Source organism: Dunckerocampus dactyliophorus, chromosome 4 (genome assembly GCF_027744805.1).
Source record: "Dunckerocampus dactyliophorus isolate RoL2022-P2 chromosome 4, RoL_Ddac_1.1, whole genome shotgun sequence".
Taxonomy (NCBI): Eukaryota; Metazoa; Chordata; class Actinopteri; order Syngnathiformes; family Syngnathidae; genus Dunckerocampus; species Dunckerocampus dactyliophorus.
Genome location: NC_072822.1, coordinates 29,259,038 through 29,277,630, shown reverse-complemented (window position 1 = coordinate 29,277,630; position 18,593 = coordinate 29,259,038). Strand labels below are relative to the sequence as shown.

Here is an 18,593-nt window from a genome sequence, read left to right as displayed (position 1 = left end):
CCCACCACCCACATCACCAAAGCCAAACCACACTCCTAATCCCTTCCCACTGAGCCTCGTTCAAAGGGGAGGCCAGACCACGTCAGAGAACAGCGGGCATCACCGCCACTCGTAAAGATAGCTAGTCATCCGCACACAACTGTGAGCCCTCCTCACTGCAGGACGCTTTTGCATGGAAGTGAATTTAGAGAGCAGATTGTCCAAACAGATATACATCAACAAGGCAAATCCCACAAAAGCAGATCATCTTTAAGTCTTTTAAAGGGTATAATCCAATTCCTCAGTTGTTGTAGATGGAAAAGGAGTTGATTTCCTGCCCTCTGAATTCCTCTGATGCCACCACTTTCATATAGCGCCAGCCCAGAGAAAGCTTAATGGCATTAACCATCCAACCAGGCAATTTGGTTGCCTGTTGGATCGTTAGTGTGCCTTATCTGCAAAAATGTCTCCTTTGAAACAAACATTTTAACATGATTTGGATGCTACATTGGTGTGTAAAGTGCAGATACCAACTAGTATATCTGTCTTGACGTGGTAACCCTGACTGACCAGTTTCATTTCTTCCATGACGGAGCTCGTAACTCAAATTACTCGTATGTCAAATCAGTTTTCCCCAGTGGAATGAACTGGAATGTCAATCATCTGTTCGGGCAGTTTTTCTTATAATTAACGAATATTTTATTTCAAAAGAAAAACATGCCATTAGAATGTACTGCAATAATCTGGTTTAAAATGTAAAATGTACAGCATTTACCTTGGCCATCACATGACTTGATGGTGCTAACTGAGGTGGAGGAGAAAGGCTGAACTGACTTTTCCATATTTTCATGGATAGATGTCTCCGGTTTAGAATTTTTTTTTTAACATTACAGACTTTATCGACTCCTTCTGCTTCCGTATGTTGCAGATTGTAGAAGTGCTACGCCAGTACTCGCACAACTTGTTCATGTTTTTCCATCATTTCTTTCTTTTACTCAATGCACATCTATTTCTTCTTGTCACTTTCTTTAGACCCAAAGGATGCTTTGTAGAACTAGAAGAAGCAATTTAAGTACAAATGGCGTGTGACAGCTGAAATATTGAAGCCGAACTGAAGAATGAACATTGAAATATCCTAGAAATGTGCTCCAATGTATTCACCAACTGAGGATGGAACCAGCATCCATCAGGTTGGGAGATGACGACTCTGTGATGTGAGCCATGCCACTGTGCACAGAATAACACAGTGTTACATGTAATGTTAAATGTAAAATGAATGACGTTGAACTTGTCCATTCATTTTCAATGGGAAAAATGTCACAGAAAACATTGAATTATAGAATTATGGCTCGGCTACATGTCCTGCATGAGCTAAATATTTGATATTGGAATGGGTTGAACCTGAGTGAGAAATGTGGGTGGAGTTAGCGGACAAAAAAACAGCAGAATTTGAAATGTTGGAATGCAAAAATAGAGAACGATTGTATAAATATGTTGAACCATTACACAAGAACCGAGGATCGAACCAGCAACCATCGGGTTGGGAGGTGACCAATCTACCACCTGAGCCATGTCACCCTCTAGAATAAGTGGAATGCTACAGTGATGGAAAATGTAAAACTATTTTTCACCAGTAGGGGCACCATTTCATTTGTGCATTGTTTTAGCAGACTAAAAATGGCACACTTTGAAATGCTGGAAAGCAAAAATACAGATTGAATGCTGAAATGTCTAAAAAAGTCAAATGATTACAGCGAGATTGTGGATTGAACCAGCAACCTTCGGGTTGGAAAACAAGCACTTTGCCTCCTGAGCCATGTGCCAAATAAATTGCCCGTTCAATTCCAGTGTGACAAGTGTCACAGAAAATATGAAATTACTGTAAATGTGCACATTCCTGTGGAATTCTGGAAATCTGGGACTTTTTGGAATGTGGAAAATTGTTAGCCTGATGTCCTGAATGAGTGGAACGGTCTGAACTAGAATGGTTTGAATCACTTGTACGATTAGGAAAAGCTCTCCATTGTTTTCAATGGGAATTTTCGTGCCAGGAAATGTGGTGTATTGGGAAAACCTTGAATTTTTGCAATGTGGATAGTTATCATGACCTTAACATTTTGACTTCGGAATGATTCGAGCAGTTGGAAAATGTGGAAGATGAAATAATTCCCCTCTTCAAAGTGAATTTGTTACAGAAAAGGTGGGAAAAGTGGAATTTTGGCAACATGGAAATTTTTGCTTCAACATGAAAATGGTTGGAATCGACTGAGAAATGTGGAATTAGGAAAATATCTCCTTTCATTGTTATGGGATTTTTTGGGGCCAGGAAATGTGGCGTTTTGGGAAAACTGAATTTTGTGGTGGAAAATTGTGGACGTAGTTCAGCGTTAAAAAAGTGTAAATAATAATAGGAAGAATCTGCTCCTGAATAACTGTGACTTACTGTAAGCGTGAATGCGCTGAAGCACCATACTTATAATAATATAATAAATATCTAACTAAATATGATAAATACATATCATTTAATAAATATATATAATAGTAGAATTACCACTAAGAAATACATCAACTCCATTTTGTCATGTTTTGGTCATCACACCTGCATGGTTGCTACTCAGGTGCAGACACTGTGATAAAAGAGCAAACCAAGCACACCTTGCTTGAAGTTGTCCAGGTTGCGGAACTCCACAAGATTGTTGCCATAGTAATAGTTTGTGACATAGATCTTGGAGTCTTTAGCCAGTGGATCCTTCATCCAAGCTCCCTCGTTGCGTCCGTAACTGTGCTGCTTCTCCGGCTGCTCGATTGACGCCAGAGTCCCTTCGCAGCTAAGAATTTTACCTGTGAAATTAAACAAAGGTTTGTTTAAAATTGAACAAATACGCGGTTCACGTTCACCACGGTTAGCGTCGGACAGTTACGCCAAAATTTTGCTTCGGTTTGCGTATATTTTCCGGTTAATGTGCAATATTGTGCGCGTCTTGTCGTGTTATTAATACGTGCTTAACGGCGTTATTCTGCAATGACTACGGTTTTCAGTAACGAGTAGATTCAAGTTACTTATCCAAGCTACTGTGTGTTACTGTTGTTCTCGGTTTGCTTAGCAAAAAGTTATACTTTATTTGCTTTCTTCTTGCGTCTCGGGGAGCGATGTCATCCATGCAGCAAGTCATGTTTTCACCACGAGGACAACACACAGCAAGCGACACAATGCCAGGAGGGGAGAGATGGGCATTTCCCAGAGGGAACAGCCATTATTTTGAACAGGGGTCGCCAATATATTGATCTTTGGGAATTTGGGACCGGTGAATCGCGATATTAGGAAAAATGAACGCATGATCGCACCAGTGCCCTCCCCTCCCGGAGACTGACCAACAAATACGCATGTTGACCACTGAACAGGCACGCCCTCTGCCAGCTCCAGCCCTGAGCTCACACCGCCACGCTCTCGCCTCGCCTCGCCGTGCAAGCAACAAGTGTTGCGCCTCCAAAAAAATCTTTGAGTTGTGGTGACACGGATCGTTAAGCCTGACTGTTGTTACGCATCAATCTGCTCCAGCTGCAACAAGCCACCCCCCCTCAAGCACCATCCCTCGCCCAAAACAGTAAGCCATCAAGCCATATAGAGTTGTGGTTTGCACACAGAGCTGATGCAACGCTCTGACGAAGAGCCGCAAAAGCAGGGGGTGCCGAAGTTGCGGCCCAGGGGCCATCTGTGGCTCATTTGTCATTGGCCCAAGGCACACGGCAGAAACAAAACTAAACAAAAAAACAGCTAAAATTTTAAAAATAGGACAAAAGGCATAATGAGAAAAAGGTGAAATGTCGACGCCTAAAAAAAACAATAACACAAAGCTTCGTCTTTAAATCTTTATCATAAGTTCAACTTTCAATGCCAGGAAATATATTGTTGACATGACTGTTAAAAAGGCACTGCCAATAAAATGAGTGTTGGCAAGCTCAGTTGTCATTTTTATGTTGACCGTGGGTGGGGTGTTGTCGGCAGCTGCTGAATGTAACTTCAGTAATAAAGTAATCTAACTGAGCTACTTTTAAAAATAAAGTGATCAATACTGTAACTTAGTTAGTTTTTAAAGGAGTAATCAGTAATCACATTACTTTTTCAAGATAATTGTGGCAACACTGGTTCTTAGCGTATTTTATGACAAAACGTCCTTGTTAGCAGCTTGCTAATACATGGAAACAGGAAGCGGAAGTCAGCTCCGTCAACCATTTATGATGTCATCAGCGGTTGACTCTATAGTTCCTTGCTAACGAACACAGTTACGCAACAAGTCTCAAAAATGTTAACACAAAACACGCGTGTGAATATTGTCATTCATCCAGGTCAGTTTGCATGATCCAATGTATTTATCCTCTAAGCAGGGATCAATACATTGGCTCTTGCACCAATTTCTCAGACTAGAGCTGTCCTATCTAGTCATTGAGCATAAACTGATGAAGCCTGCTTGGATGAGAGTGAAAATGTCTAAGACAACCTGAACAGTGCAGTTGCGATCGAGTCAATGCATAAAGCACTTATAAAAGCATATAAATGATGAATGTAAGGGATAAATGAACATTTAAGGTTACTTTTACCTTCACTGAAGACGTGATTGTTGCCAAAGACACAATGTAACAGCGAGATCAACACGGACACCGCCTTGGTGTTTTGCTATGGGTTATTTCTTGAATTTAATCGTGTTTCTCACCTTCTTCATCAAACTGCTAGCACTTGCAACTTCGTTTGGCTCCATTTTGGCTTATTTTGCAGCCGTGATCAAAAGAAAAGCAGAGACTAGAGGTGAGAAATACGACTGAATTCAAGAAATAACTCATGGCAAAACACCAAGGTGGTGTCCTTGTTGATCTCGTTGTCACATTGTATCTTCGGCACCAATCATGTCTTTACTAAAGGTAAAAGTAACTTGAAATGTGCAGGTAAAGGCTCAATAAAGGCTGGGAAACACTGTCTTATATGGTGCAAGCATTAGATGTGGTTGTTCTGTGTACATTCACGTAACCTGCTCTGTGAAGAGTGGGCCGACTGTTGTTATTGCTGTTGTCCAGCAGCAGCACAATAGTAGGGGCCGGCTTCTCCGCAGCTGCTGTACTTTGGCTCGTCGTCCGTGCAGTGGTGGTAGATGGTCCCGTGACAGCGCTCGTAGTGGCGGTAGGCGCTACGGTGGTATGGAATGCAGCGGGCGCGGTAGGTTCGGCAACCGTAGCTTCCGCGGTTTCGAGAACCATTTCCGCTCCACCATCCTCAGACTGGGTTTCGGTGATGTGATGACGTGCGTATGTTTTGGCTGGGTTGTCTGGCAAGGAGCAGAAACATTGGTGAGTCAGCCTTGGTGATATAAAAAGATGAGGGCGAGTAAAAACATATTTTTAAAACAGAGGCGATGGTCAAGTAAGGTCAGAGAAACGTCCATGTAGTACGAAGACACCATTTACTTTAGAGACAACTGTAACAACGTCTTTCTTTCTCGTATTGGTTGCAGTCCCACCAATTCACGCAAATTCAATCATTTTTTCCCCGCTTATCTTCACTATGCTGGAGCCTATCCCAGTTGACTTCGGGCGAGAGGCGGGGTACACCCTGAACTGGTCGCCAGCCAATCGCAGGGCACATATAGACAAACAACCATTCACACTCACATTCATACCTATGGACAATTTAGAGTCGCCAATTAACCTAACATGCATGTTTTTGGAATGTGGGAGGAAACCGGAGTACCCGGAGAAAACCCACACACGCACGGGGAGAACATGCACACTCCACAAAGAGATGACCAACAGAGATTCGAACCCAGATTTCACGATCTCCTGACTGTGTGGCCAACATGCAAACCACTCCGCCAACGTGCGGTTGAGCAGTTGTCGACACAGCCCAAATCGAAACCAACCATTGCTTGCACATTGACTTGTGACATTCACCACAGACACGATGTTTTTTTCAACAAATGGCAGTTTGCTGACATGGTTTTCCCTCCATTTGTGCATATTTTGCAATCTGAGAGAACCCATTAATGGCAAAATTACAAAAGTAATTGACAAGCCCAAAGAAATGTCCATTTAGACACTAACACAAACCAACTCATTGCACGGTATGAGCTGAAGAGGAGTACCTCATCACGTGGCTTGTTTTCAGTTTTGTTGGTCAATGACGTCACCATTGTTAGACAGAATGTGACGTAGTATAAATAGCATTCTACCTACAATGTGATATTCCAGTGTTATGACGTGTGGGGCTGCTGTGCTTTGATTACAGGCCCATAATAAAGCTTTCGTACATGAGGCCATTTTTCTTCCGGTTGCCAACAACCTGACATAGTACTTCATACAGTCGTTATATTGTCTCATATTATTCAACATCTGAAATAATACTTTAATATTTCTAAATTACATTTACAATAACAACATTTAAAATAACATAACACGAGGGTTGGTGTGACCAGGTTTACTTTTTGTTGTGAATTTTATTATTGAGATGCTCTGCAGGTAGCCTCAATGAAGGGGCGATCAAGGAAACTTCAAAGATGTCTTAACTTTGATACTTCATATTTTTGAAATACAGTAGTACCTCGCATAACGTAAACCTCCTTTTACGTAAATTCCACTGAACGTAAAGAGTTTATGTGCATTTTTCGCATCGTATTACGTAAGGAATTCCATATAACGTAAAGCAGGGGTCACCAACGTTTTTCCTTGTGAGAGCTACTTTGACAAAATGAAAATGGTCAAGAGCTACTCATTTTTGTAACATTTATTTTCAGAGCTTATTTTAAACCCAAACAAAGCGAATATGCTTGTTTTACCAGAACATGAACAAAATACTGGTGTCCACAACTCACATTTTGTATTTCACAATGCATTTCTTTCTACTGTTCTTTCATTATTAACTAAAAACCTGAATGAAAAGCAGGCTTGCGGGCACCTCATGTGGTCGTGGGGGGCTACCTGGTGCCCGCGGGCACCACGTTGGTGACCCCTGACGTAAAGCGTCAAGTCCGTGCAAGTGACAGAGAGACTAACAGATTACACTTGGTGACGCCTTCTGGCTTCACGCTCTCATTAGCTGATTATCGGGGCACCGCCTACGCTCTCATCTCATTGGCTGATTATCGGGGCACCGCCTACGCTCTCATCTCATTGGCTGATGATCGGGGCACCGCCTACGCTCTTATCTCATTGGCTAATTTATCCAGCGTGTCCAAGTTTGTGAGCTCCCTTCCTCATCTTAGTCGCCCTTAAACTAGTTCGCACGCATTGAAATCTCTTTTTAATTTGTTTACTTTTCTTTGTGTTAAAATTACCGGAGTCATGGGCCCTAAACCAAGTGTAAGTGAGAAGGAAAAAAAAGGGAAAAGTTGTCAATCGAAACAAAGCAGGAAACGATCCAGAAGCATGACGGTGGTTTGAAATTAAGTTATGCTGCTAGACTATACGGCCGTTCCCCATCGACCATTATACATTATTTACCTTGTTTTATATTGGAATGTTACTCTACTATGTTTATGCTGTTTTCTTATATTTTCCCACCATATTTGGTGGACTTTGAATATTTTGAAGGCCCAAAGGTGTGAGTTTGGGAAGATCTTGGAACAGATTAGGCTATTTACATGTATTTTACACTTCGTATAACATAAAATCCCTATAAAATAAAGGTTCTTGGAACGGATTATTTACGTTGTAGGGGCATCTACTGTATAGCCAAATAAAAGTGGACTAAAACTAAATCAATTATGCAATCAAAAGCTATAGCTAAAATGAAATGAAAAAGTGCTGTCAAAATGAACTGTCACGGGCCGTCAGGCACGAGTAGAAGCTGTCGAGTGCTTGACCCCCAATATGCAGAGACGAAGCCATGGAGTGCAAAAGTAAGGGTGCTTTAATAATATCAACAGGAGAAACAAAAGGCGACAGAGAAAAGGCTCTGTGACAAAAAGGTGCAAGTAGTCCAGGTAAGTCAATTGTTTAAGTTACAACACGAGACACATGAGTCACGAAGACAATGAACCAGCTTTTGGCCTTTTAACTGCCGCTAATGAAAATTGAAGGCGTGAAGCGGCTGTCTCATCCACCACGCCGGAAGTATAGATCACCAAAATAAGGACGCAGGACAGGAAGCAATCGCTCCTGTCCATGACATGAACAGCGTCATCATCATAAATTTGAGTGATTCAAGTATTTTAAGGAGCCATGGATGAATGAAAGAACAAAATGATGACAGTAAAGTACTGTATACGACTTAAGTGCATACATTTGTCCCAAGTTGCTCCGTTACAGCTTTTTTTTGAAAGAGACAGCGAGGGAGGGACAGACCGGGAACATGGGACATCTGTCCCAGCTGGATTTTGACCGATGATGATCCCATTCGTGGGCGGCTATAATTTGTGGTCATGATGTTTTTACATAGATAGGTAGATATATATAAATATAGCACCACAAATTACAGCCTCCATTGCCACTAACGTAAATAAACACCTCTGTCAAACCCCTTCAATAAAAACGTAATGTCCAAAGTGCGGCCTGGGGTCTATTTTTGGCCCGCAGCTCATTTATTATCAGCCCTTGGCATAATCTAAAATGAAAATGAATTCATTATTAGTGAGATAGATTATTAGATGTTACACAAATTTGCTTTGTCACCTGTAAGACAAAGCTATGATGTTCAGATTGCTTAGCGTTGGATTGGTTCTAGCATCTCTAATGCACAAAATGGATCACCGTTGCCTCCCGCCTCCTCCAAATGTTTTGTCCCTTGTTGGAAAAGGTTTGGACACCCCTGACGTATAAAGTATGCAAAAACTACTTCCAGCAACGCCTCTGAGCCCCAGCTGTTGTGGTGGAAGCGTGGTTAACAACAGATAACTTTGGTAGCACTTGGCAGCTCTGCGACTAAGTGTCTGAAATAGCTTCTGCCCTAAAGTGCTTCCAACCCCCAAGGACAAATAAAGATTTTTTTTGCTCTTTGCTAGAGATTATGGACATGCAGGCAAACGCTTCACTGATTTGACAGAGATGGCTGAGCACTTTGAGCTTCATATACATGGCAGAACACCCGCTCTGACAGCATCATGTGCGTGTGCCCTGTGCAAACGCAGCATACCTATTCACTCAACTAGACTTAAAGGGGGCTGGAAGGAGTCAGGAAATGTTTTCTCTGCATAGTGGAGGGTCGCTCTCGCATTGTTGTGAACAGGGAAGCTGAGGCATGTCATGGCCATGGCAGCACTCCATTGACACAGCATTCCATTTGCTCCATTTATTTTGTCAATAAAAGATTTGGATTTCTGAACACACAGCAGCAATCCAAACCTGCCCTGACTCCACTAGTTAGTGCACAAAAAACTGATGGGCTCTTGTGATGGGTGGATCTTAGTTTTGTTGCCTTGTGTTTGCGTGTCGAGTTTACGACACTGCTCAAAAAAAAGAAGGGATCACTACAATACCCCAACCTAGATCTGAACGAATGAAATATTCTTATTAAATACTTTGTTCTTTACATAGTTGAATGTGCTGACAACAAAATCACACAAAATATATTTATTTATTATTTTTATTTATTCATTTATTGGGAGTGTTATTGGGAAATGTAAGGAAAAGTCATAAATGAGAATTTTTGTTCTTCTACGCTGCGACACCCAGATTATTCCGTCAAGATTGGTCTTGTCGGAAATGGTTTAACTGTTGGGTCGTACTTGTTCCGCAACAACATCAACGCTGACTATTATCTCTGAATGTTGAACAAGCATGTCGTTCGTACTCTCAGAGGAATGCCGCGTTTTCGTCTTCAAGGAAATGGTCGGTTGGCACGTGCTTGGTGGGCCCAAGACTGTAACTGATCGGCTGACAGAGCTTTTTGGTGACCATGTTATTGCTCTGTATCAAGCTCTGTATGTGACACCACCACATGACTTCGACGACATTGAACAGCGAATCAGGGACAGAGGAATGATCAGGCGAGCAGTGCAGGAGATGCGGAGGATGTGAATCCAAAGGAATGGAGGTCATATTGAGGACTAAGTTGACAAAAACTTACATCCATTACCCCAGTGCAAATAGCGTGAAATACAGGGTTTCTTTGTCCGTATTTTACATTTATAAGCATCTGTGTAAGCGTAAATGCTGCCTCTTTAGTTCGTTTTAGTAAGCACTCAGTTGGAGGACAACACAAATGTTTTCAGTGAATTAAACCAATTAAATACATTCAAAATCCTCCTACTGATCAACCTGTGTGGGTCAGTGCCTCACCAGTGATCAACCTCACTGCACATCGCTGTTTCTAATGGTGCCAAATTACGTCATTTACATGTTTACTTCATTTAAGTGGTTGTGGCTTTATACCAAGAGTGGGGTTTGTTGAGCTTTGAGCTAACTATAATCAAATCCCCCAGGATTGCGCTGCCCAAATTCATGCAAATTCAACCAATTTTGACCATTCAGTTTTCTCCTATCAAATGTGTCTTTCCACACATCCTCAGTTCCATGTGTTACATGTGTTGCTTTGAAACAGGGCTAAATTTGTGGTATTAGTCTTTTGTTTTATGAAATTCTTCATGGCATGCTAGTATTGGACTGACCCATTTAAGTGCTCATAGTTTGAACTGTCTCTCCTGGTTTAGTTGAACCTTTAGATGACATTCTAAGGGTTACGTGGATGTATGGCATGTGCATACTGATACATCGCGTCGCGTGGCAACAAAGACGCAATCCAGCTGCGACAAGAGTGGCAGGGAAAACAAAGCTAAATTACAAGCACAATGTTTGTTTTAGCTCAGAAAGGCTTGGTTTCAATCAACTGAGCCGCTCAGGATAAACACTCACCTCCTCTGACCTCATCCTTGTCCGTCTTGGCAGCCTTGTAGTAAGTGATGCCCCTTACCACACCTGGCTGGTGGCCAACCACCTTGCTTTTGGCAGTAGGATTGGGCTTCAGCGGTTTTTCAGGTTTAATGACCTCCTTCTTGGGCTTGATGACTTTTTCTTTGGGTTTGGGAGGGGGCTTGGCTGCTGGGGGCTTTTTGTTAGGTGGTTTCAAGGCCGCCTTGGTCCTCTCATCGTTAGTAACCTGAAAATGAACAGTTAGGTCATGTCAGCAATCGCAGTGAACTTTTCATTAACACAAATCACACGTCGCAACTACGAGGCACGAAGCCACTCCTGATTGAGTCTTAACTTCCATAATGCCTTGGATATGACACACGTTTATGGAGGATGGTGAGCCAGAGTTGTTAGCATACTTATTTGGCCTCTTAATCAGAACACTCAGGATTTCACAATGTTGCAATTGCACCAATTCGTGCAAATTCAACCAATCACTGCTAATCACAAGTCCCTGAGTAGCATTCATACGCGTAGGTCAAGTGTCTAATGAACTGCGTCCTTGTGCCGCTCTTTCACATCCAATTTATAAATGCAGTGGAACCTTGGTTAGAGTCATGAATGTCCGACTATAACTGAAATGTACTCTAACCAAATCCATTCTTCCCATAAGAACTAATGTAAATCTAATTAATCCGTTCTAGAGAGCCAAAAATGTCAACACAAAACAAGTTTTTATAATAGATTTAAATGCATAAAACAATTTAAATGCATATAAATGGTGAGTGAAAAGGGTAAATGAACATTTGAGGCTACTTTTACCTTCATACATGACAAGACGCGCACCATATTGTATGCTAACGGGAAAATGTACACAAACGGAGACACTGTGGTGTAAATTTTGATGTTAACCAAAAAACACAATAACCGGGGCGTGTGATAACCGATATTCCACTCTAATGTGTCAAGCGTTGAGATTTTGCACTTTGTTCGGCAGTCCTTGAACGCACCATAGCTGCTGTGAGATGCAAAAGTGAAACTTAGATAAAACTTGTACACCGTGACTCCCATTCCATGTGTTGATGGATCATCTTACATGTAAGTACCTGTACATTTTATACGTTAAATGTGTTTCATGTGTGTGAGCCATATGGTCTAGAGAAGAGGAGGGTTCTGGAGCTGAATCTAATCTAACAATTACAACAGTCACTTTTATTGCAAATATTGATCCGAAATAGGAACTAGCAGAAGGGTTTGAACGGGGAGGTAGGAGCGAGCCGTGTGTCAAAACTAGACATTTTTATGGACGACTGAATTGCTCACGGATTTTCGCCATTGGCTAGTGATCCCGGACGGTCAACCCCGCGCAAAGCTGGGACATACTATACCTCGGTCTGGGTCACCGTTTGGTTAATGTTTGGTGACGTAAGGGAACAAAAATGAACAAAAATCTGATTAGGAATACGTGACCTTTCCATTTTGTGTTTCTAACCTGCACTTTTGTCTCAGAGGAATCTTTTTGAAGCAGCTGCAGACTGAGACCGGAGATCTCCTTCTTTATGCTCATCATAATGTTGGAGTAGTTCTCATATCTCTTAAACTGGTTGGTTAGCGTTGCCATACTGTTTCGGACAAATTCATTGTCTCGCGTTAGGTTTGTCTTGATTGTCTGCAAAGGTAAACACATTGTTATTCTTTTAGAATCAGCTCACAAACCGGATGAGTGTTTTTTCCTACCTCCTCCAGGGTGTTCATCTGAGAGACCACCTTGTTGATGTATGAGTGGACTTTCATCAGATCCATGCTGTAAAGTGTTCCCTCGAGGAGGTCCACCATAGATTGGAGCTGGTGGTTGGTGCCATAAAGGGAGCGTAACTATTAATCATTTTCTTCAAAGATAAAATCTGATAGCTTTATACATGAGCAGAACACTATCATAAAGAAAACATAATAGTTCCTGGTCGGAATCATTTCAGTGTAACCCCAAACAATGGACAACATAAAAACTGGAGCTTCATTCATATGAGAGATTAATCAGAGATTAATCATCATAAACGCCCACTTTTGCACTGTTTAGGCTTCATGTCCAGTGACTTTTAGGAGCAGAGAAATACACTTGCACAGTTCTGAGTGGCTGTCAGGAAACTACGGCTTGTTATTCCACTTATAAAATGTTATGTGTTCATTATTCCATTCGATTTGACTAATACTGTATTAGTTATAGCTATGCACTGACACAGTGATCCCCAACCCCCGGGCCGTGGGTCATTTGGTACCGGGCCGCACAGAAAAAAAAAATTATTTACATGATGTTTTATTTTGAAAAGCGGCCGGATTCTCTTTGTTACATCCGTCTCACTTGACGCATGTCCATTGTGCGTGTGCTAACTTTCTCTCGGCGTACAGATAGACTACTACTGTATTTTTAGCATTTTTCTTTCACCTCATATTTGGTGTCAAATGCTGATACTATGTGGGAATGCATAAAAGTAAGTTTTGATGACTTATTGAGTGCTAATGTGCACATTTGTCTCAAGTTAATTCATGCTAGCGCACTGCCTTTTACCACACACGTCAGACAGCGATGTAATAATCTCCAGAGATAAGGTAAATTAGATCGCTATACTATACGAACCCCAACCCACTGCACTAACATACATACTGTATGTATTTCTGCTAATATGAACATGAATGTCACACTGACTCGCTATGACTATCTGCTCGAGGGTAGAGCCCTCTTGTCCCAAAAAAGTCCTCCACATGCTTTTCACCTGATTCAAATAGCTTGGGTGTCTAGCCATGTGAGTCTGCCCCATTACTTGGTATCAGGGCATAAAGCAGGGGCGTTTATAAAGTTTTTCCTATGAGGGCCACATACTGAAAAATGAAAGGATGCAAGGGCCACTTTGATATTTTGTAAAGCTTATGCTAAGAAGTTATCAATATTTCAAGAAAAAACTACATCTCAGCTTTGTGATATAGGTGAAAAAGACTATTATTAGTGTGAACTTCGGTCTTTGCTCTTTTTTTTCCCATATTTGCTGTTGTTTTTTATAATTTTCCAAATATTTCAACTTTTTTCTTAAACAATTTTCGCACATTTTCTTCTCATAATATTATTACTATTATTATTATTATTTTTATTATTATTATATTTTTCCCAATCTAATTTTCCAAAATAATGCAACTTTAGTTTGTTATTCCTATTATGACTTAAAAACAATATATTTCAACTCATATAAAATCACATTATTTTTCCTCATAATTACTTTATTCTAAAAATTACAGCTGTTTTTTTTTAGTTTCTGCTATTGTCTGACAGCTTTCTTTTTGTAAATTTTCTCCTTGTAGTTATGATTTTATTACCATAATATTTTGACTTTATTGTCATAACATTATATTTATGCAAACCTAATTTTCCAAAAATGACAGCATTATTTGGTGTTTTGTTTTTCATAATATTACGACTTAAAAAAAATGTCTTCCTCTAATATTTCAACTTTATGCTACTAAAATAATGTTATTTTCCTCAGAATTTTACGTTATTCTAATAAAATTACAACCTTTTAATATTTTGACTTTATTCTTGTAAAATTACTGTTGGTTTTTGTATTTTTGCTGCTGATGTTGGTTTTTTATTTCGTTTTCTTATTCAATTATATCCTTAGATTGCACTGCAGGCCAATAAAAAAAACAGCCACCATTGGTATTTTGAGCACATGAGGTTAAGTGCACTGCAATCCTTGAGCATGACATTTGCTAGGATTATAACTACTGACGTCCAGTCGGGTTCATTCGGAGCCCATAGAGATTTATTAAGCTGCTCCGTAGTTCTTGGTGGAGTCAGGTCAAACATCTGGAGTTGTACTTCTGCTTGTTAAAAAACAAAGTGTGCCCCAAGTATGTTGTGTGTCACTGATATGCTGTATTGGGCAAATGACGGAGGGAGTTCCACTCTCCTTTTAGCCTTTGGTAGTAACAGATGACTAAGTTTACACTTTAAAAAAGGGTATCTTGCCTAGCAACCCCATGTGCAACCCATTCATGAAAACGCCAAAATCCAAAGTATCTTTTTGGAATCTTTTCCTCTGTGTTGCCAGGTGTGATACATCTTGACTTCCAAGCTCCACTTTGTTGATCATTTGCTTGACAACTTTCATCTTCTCACCTTTACCAACTCGGGGGCCTGTTTCTTAAGCTTCTCCATCTTCCACTCGTTCTCACAGGGGTTGAGGGAGGATGGTGGCGCGGTGCAGGAGCATTTGCAGTCAGAACCAGAGCTGACCGTTTCTACCGTGTAGAAGTCCTCCACGCGCACGCTGCCACTGCGCAGCCGCAGGCACGCATCCCTGCTGAGCGGTCGCATGATGCACTTACAGCGGCAGTCTGAGCCCTCTGACACCATTCGAACAGGCTCAGTCTCCCCAAAGATCTGAAAATGTCAATGATCAGCAGTCCACAGTCAATCCAAATGTGTATTTTCATTTAATGAACACAGATGCATTTCATCAAAATGGATTTGCAATGCATGTGATGAAAGTGTGTAGTTTCTTCTCTCAGTTAAGAGATTTCACAAAAATACTGGATTCATCACTTAGGAATGACATTCATCTTGTGCACATCAGCTCTGTTGTCAATAGGGATGGCCCCATACCACTTTTCATGGCTGACACTGCAACACTGAGTATGCTTACATGCAGTTAATATTCGGGTTAAAGTCAATATTCCAGTTTCTGAAACATAACACAACATTCGGAGTAAATGTTTCGACGCATGGTAAACGTCATGACGCAATGCGCGTCATTTCCGCTTCTTCTTCCTGCATCCACAAACAAAAACAACAACAACACCAGCACGGCGGATAATGAACGCTTTTGTTTGCGTTTTGGTGCTGGTACTGACCCACCACCAGTACTTGACACCATTCCGTCTCACGAGAATGTGAAGAAGTAGGAAACGGAGCAGGAGCTGTGCCATCCACATCCATGCTATAACCCCAAAGGCCCCCGCACACTTTTGAAGATGCGTTCGTACAAAGCCTACCTTGTGTAACTTAGTAGATTGCATTATTGCGGTACTTTCTACTGTCAATACTTTCATCACACTAACAAGTGGCTTGTTTCCCCCTCACTCCAAAGTGTGGCGTTTTACGCGTCGTCCTGTTTACAAGTAATTCCTGCCAAAGACACAAGATTCCTTTTGATTAGAACATGCGCAGAACACAAATTAATGTTTGTGGGATATCCCGAGAGGCGTATACATGACCCGATTTTCGGGTTAAAAACGGAGTAACCCAGGGGTAATATTCCTGTCTTTAAAAACCTGAATATGAGCATATTCCGCTTTTTCAAAAAGGTTATTGGTGTTTACATGGCAGTGAGCAACCTGTCATGTTCCGCAGGACAGGAGTGAGCACTTCCGGTCATGCTCTCTTATTTTGGTGCGCTGTACTTCCTGCTGTGGGGAAGCTGCAGCCGTGTCACCCCAGTGGTATGTTGCACAGCTGGCCACAATCGCAATTAGTGGGGTTTAAAAGCCCAGCGCTGGCTCAGGTACGGTGCTGGTTCAGTGTACCTTTGCTCACTGCCTGTGTGTACCTGTGCTGCCACCTATACGGTTCCCTCACCTGTTGCTACAGCCCAAGTCTGTTGATTGGACTGCGCCTGCTTCATTAAAGTATTTTTATTTTTCACCACCACCGCCTGGCTCTGCATACTGGGGGGGGTCAAGCACTCGACAGCTCCGAAGATCGTGACACAACCGGGTCAATATTCCGGTTATGATTGGGTTATTTGACTGCATGTAAACATACTGATTGTATATCTGCCACTACTGATACCAATTTGATACCTGCATGTAAATGTTGATGCAATACTGCTGATGCTTTTGATGTCAACTTTTAAACATGATGTAAAGTGCTCACGACACCAACACACATGTTAATCTTGACAGGCATATTTCCTGTGTTAGATGTGTGCTCCAATGTTGACACAGTCACCCTCTTTTACACTTTTCGTCACTGCAACCAATCTCACGACGTCACTTATTGGTTTCATATTATTGTGGTGCTGTTCACACTTCCAAAAGACGCCCTTCGCCACGTCAGATTCTTCGATAGGTTCTGGAACCACTTAACCGCCATAAATGAGAGATTATAGAAATTAAAGGGAATAATCTGATTATATTGTTGATATTGTTACATTTTCTTATATTGTTTTATTGAAATACATTTGTCCCTCGCTACATTACATTCAAAGCTTTAGGTTCCTGGAAAAAATAAACCCTGTTTATCATTATAGACAGAAAAACCTGAAGCCAAAATGTTTCTGATTAAAGCTCATAGTAACGGTATGCACCACATATGCTATCTTACAAATATGTCAGCTTTACGCATGTAGTGTGTGCTGCTCCTTCTTCCAGCAGTGTCTTATCACAACCATCTACTCTCATGAATAATAATCCATACTTTATTGAAAGAAAACAAAGTCATACCGAGGGGGGAAAAAAGCACGCATTTCCTTTTTTTGGAAAATTCAATCAACTGAGGAAAGCCTCGAGCGATAATAGAGCACAATGCAGGACCGGTTTGGCTTGAGTGGTCATGTCGTGTGTGAGCTGCAGTGACGTGCTTGGGGGGATGATTCCGATCATTTTCAACATTTCCTTCAGTCAAAATGGCTGAATTTGTAATGGTCTGCATTAGGGATGCTCTGATAGATCAGCCACCGATCAGCATCGAACGATTTCTGTAAAAAAAAATTGTGTGATCGGCATCGGCCGATAAAACGGCAAAGCTGATCACCTGTGGCTAGCACTATTGCAGCCGCAGCGACCCTTTCGTGCAGTGTAGTGTCTTGACCTAACTCACGTCTTTGGCAGTGTCATTCTCCCACTTTCCCTCAAAACAAAAGCCATCATCTCTGCCGTGTGGAACCTAACTGCTAACACATTCCACGAAAACTCTCTTGCGGGGGTAAAAAGCTTTACTACGGCATTTGAAGAACAACACTTGGAGTATGGTGAGTTTGGAGGCTCACGGCAGCTTACGTCAAACGACAGCTAAGCCATTTGGCTAACACAGTCAGACGGCTAAGCTAATAACACGAAAAATAAGAGAGCAGCCTTTCTCAGCGGTGGAAGTTCGCCAAAGTCTCTTTAAAGAAGGTGTCTCATCCTCTGGAAGTTTCACAAGTTGTCTTCAAAAAGTAAGTCAAATAGGTTTTTGTCTAAATTAAGGGGATTTTATGGTTCCTTTTTTCATATCATATAGCCGTTAGCATGGGTGCAGCCAGGAATTCTGGGTCCCATGAAAAAAATCACGTTGCCCCCACCCCCATTCATTAATTACTAATTTTATCAGTAATTACCTATTTTTTTGGCCCCCTAGCAGTCAAGGGACCTTGGAATTGTCCTGACTTTCCCCTTTATATGACACCCCTGGCCAATAGCACTCATCATAAATAAATTGAAAAATGCATAATTAATCCATGTGAGCGGTATCGGACGATTTCAGTCCTGGATAATCAGCATCGATCCAGTCTGGATCCCAATAAATGCTTCATTAGGCCAGTTTCTGTTTTCTGTCTGGTGTCTTCCTGTCCTCTACTCCGTTTACAGGCAGCTTGATCTGGTGGCTGGGGGCGGAGCCAAGGGCAGGTGGATGCAATCAGCAATTAAGATCATTCATAAGCCATGCATCCACACTACTTCCTGTTGTGTGCCACTACATCCATGCTCCGTTGTTGCTTGGTACTAACTTCCATGCTAAATTGTTATCATGTTCA

The 18,593-nt window shown here is 41.5% G+C and overlaps 1 protein-coding gene across 1 annotated transcript in view; it reads right to left on the bottom strand.

Annotated features, from left to right (window-relative positions):
- olfml2a (olfactomedin-like 2A) overlaps positions 1-18,593 on the bottom strand; it is a 40,453-nt gene that overhangs the window by 4,844 nt on the left and 17,016 nt on the right. The window contains exons 2-7 of the mRNA XM_054774599.1: positions 14,978-15,241; positions 12,547-12,654; positions 12,302-12,478; positions 10,813-11,056; positions 5,004-5,297; positions 2,635-2,820 (exon numbers count right to left, since the gene is read on the bottom strand). Coding sequence (XP_054630574.1) covers positions 2,635-2,820; positions 5,004-5,297; positions 10,813-11,056; positions 12,302-12,478; positions 12,547-12,654; positions 14,978-15,241 — 1,273 coding nt within the window. The remainder of the gene's footprint in view (positions 1-2,634; positions 2,821-5,003; positions 5,298-10,812; positions 11,057-12,301; positions 12,479-12,546; positions 12,655-14,977; positions 15,242-18,593) is intronic.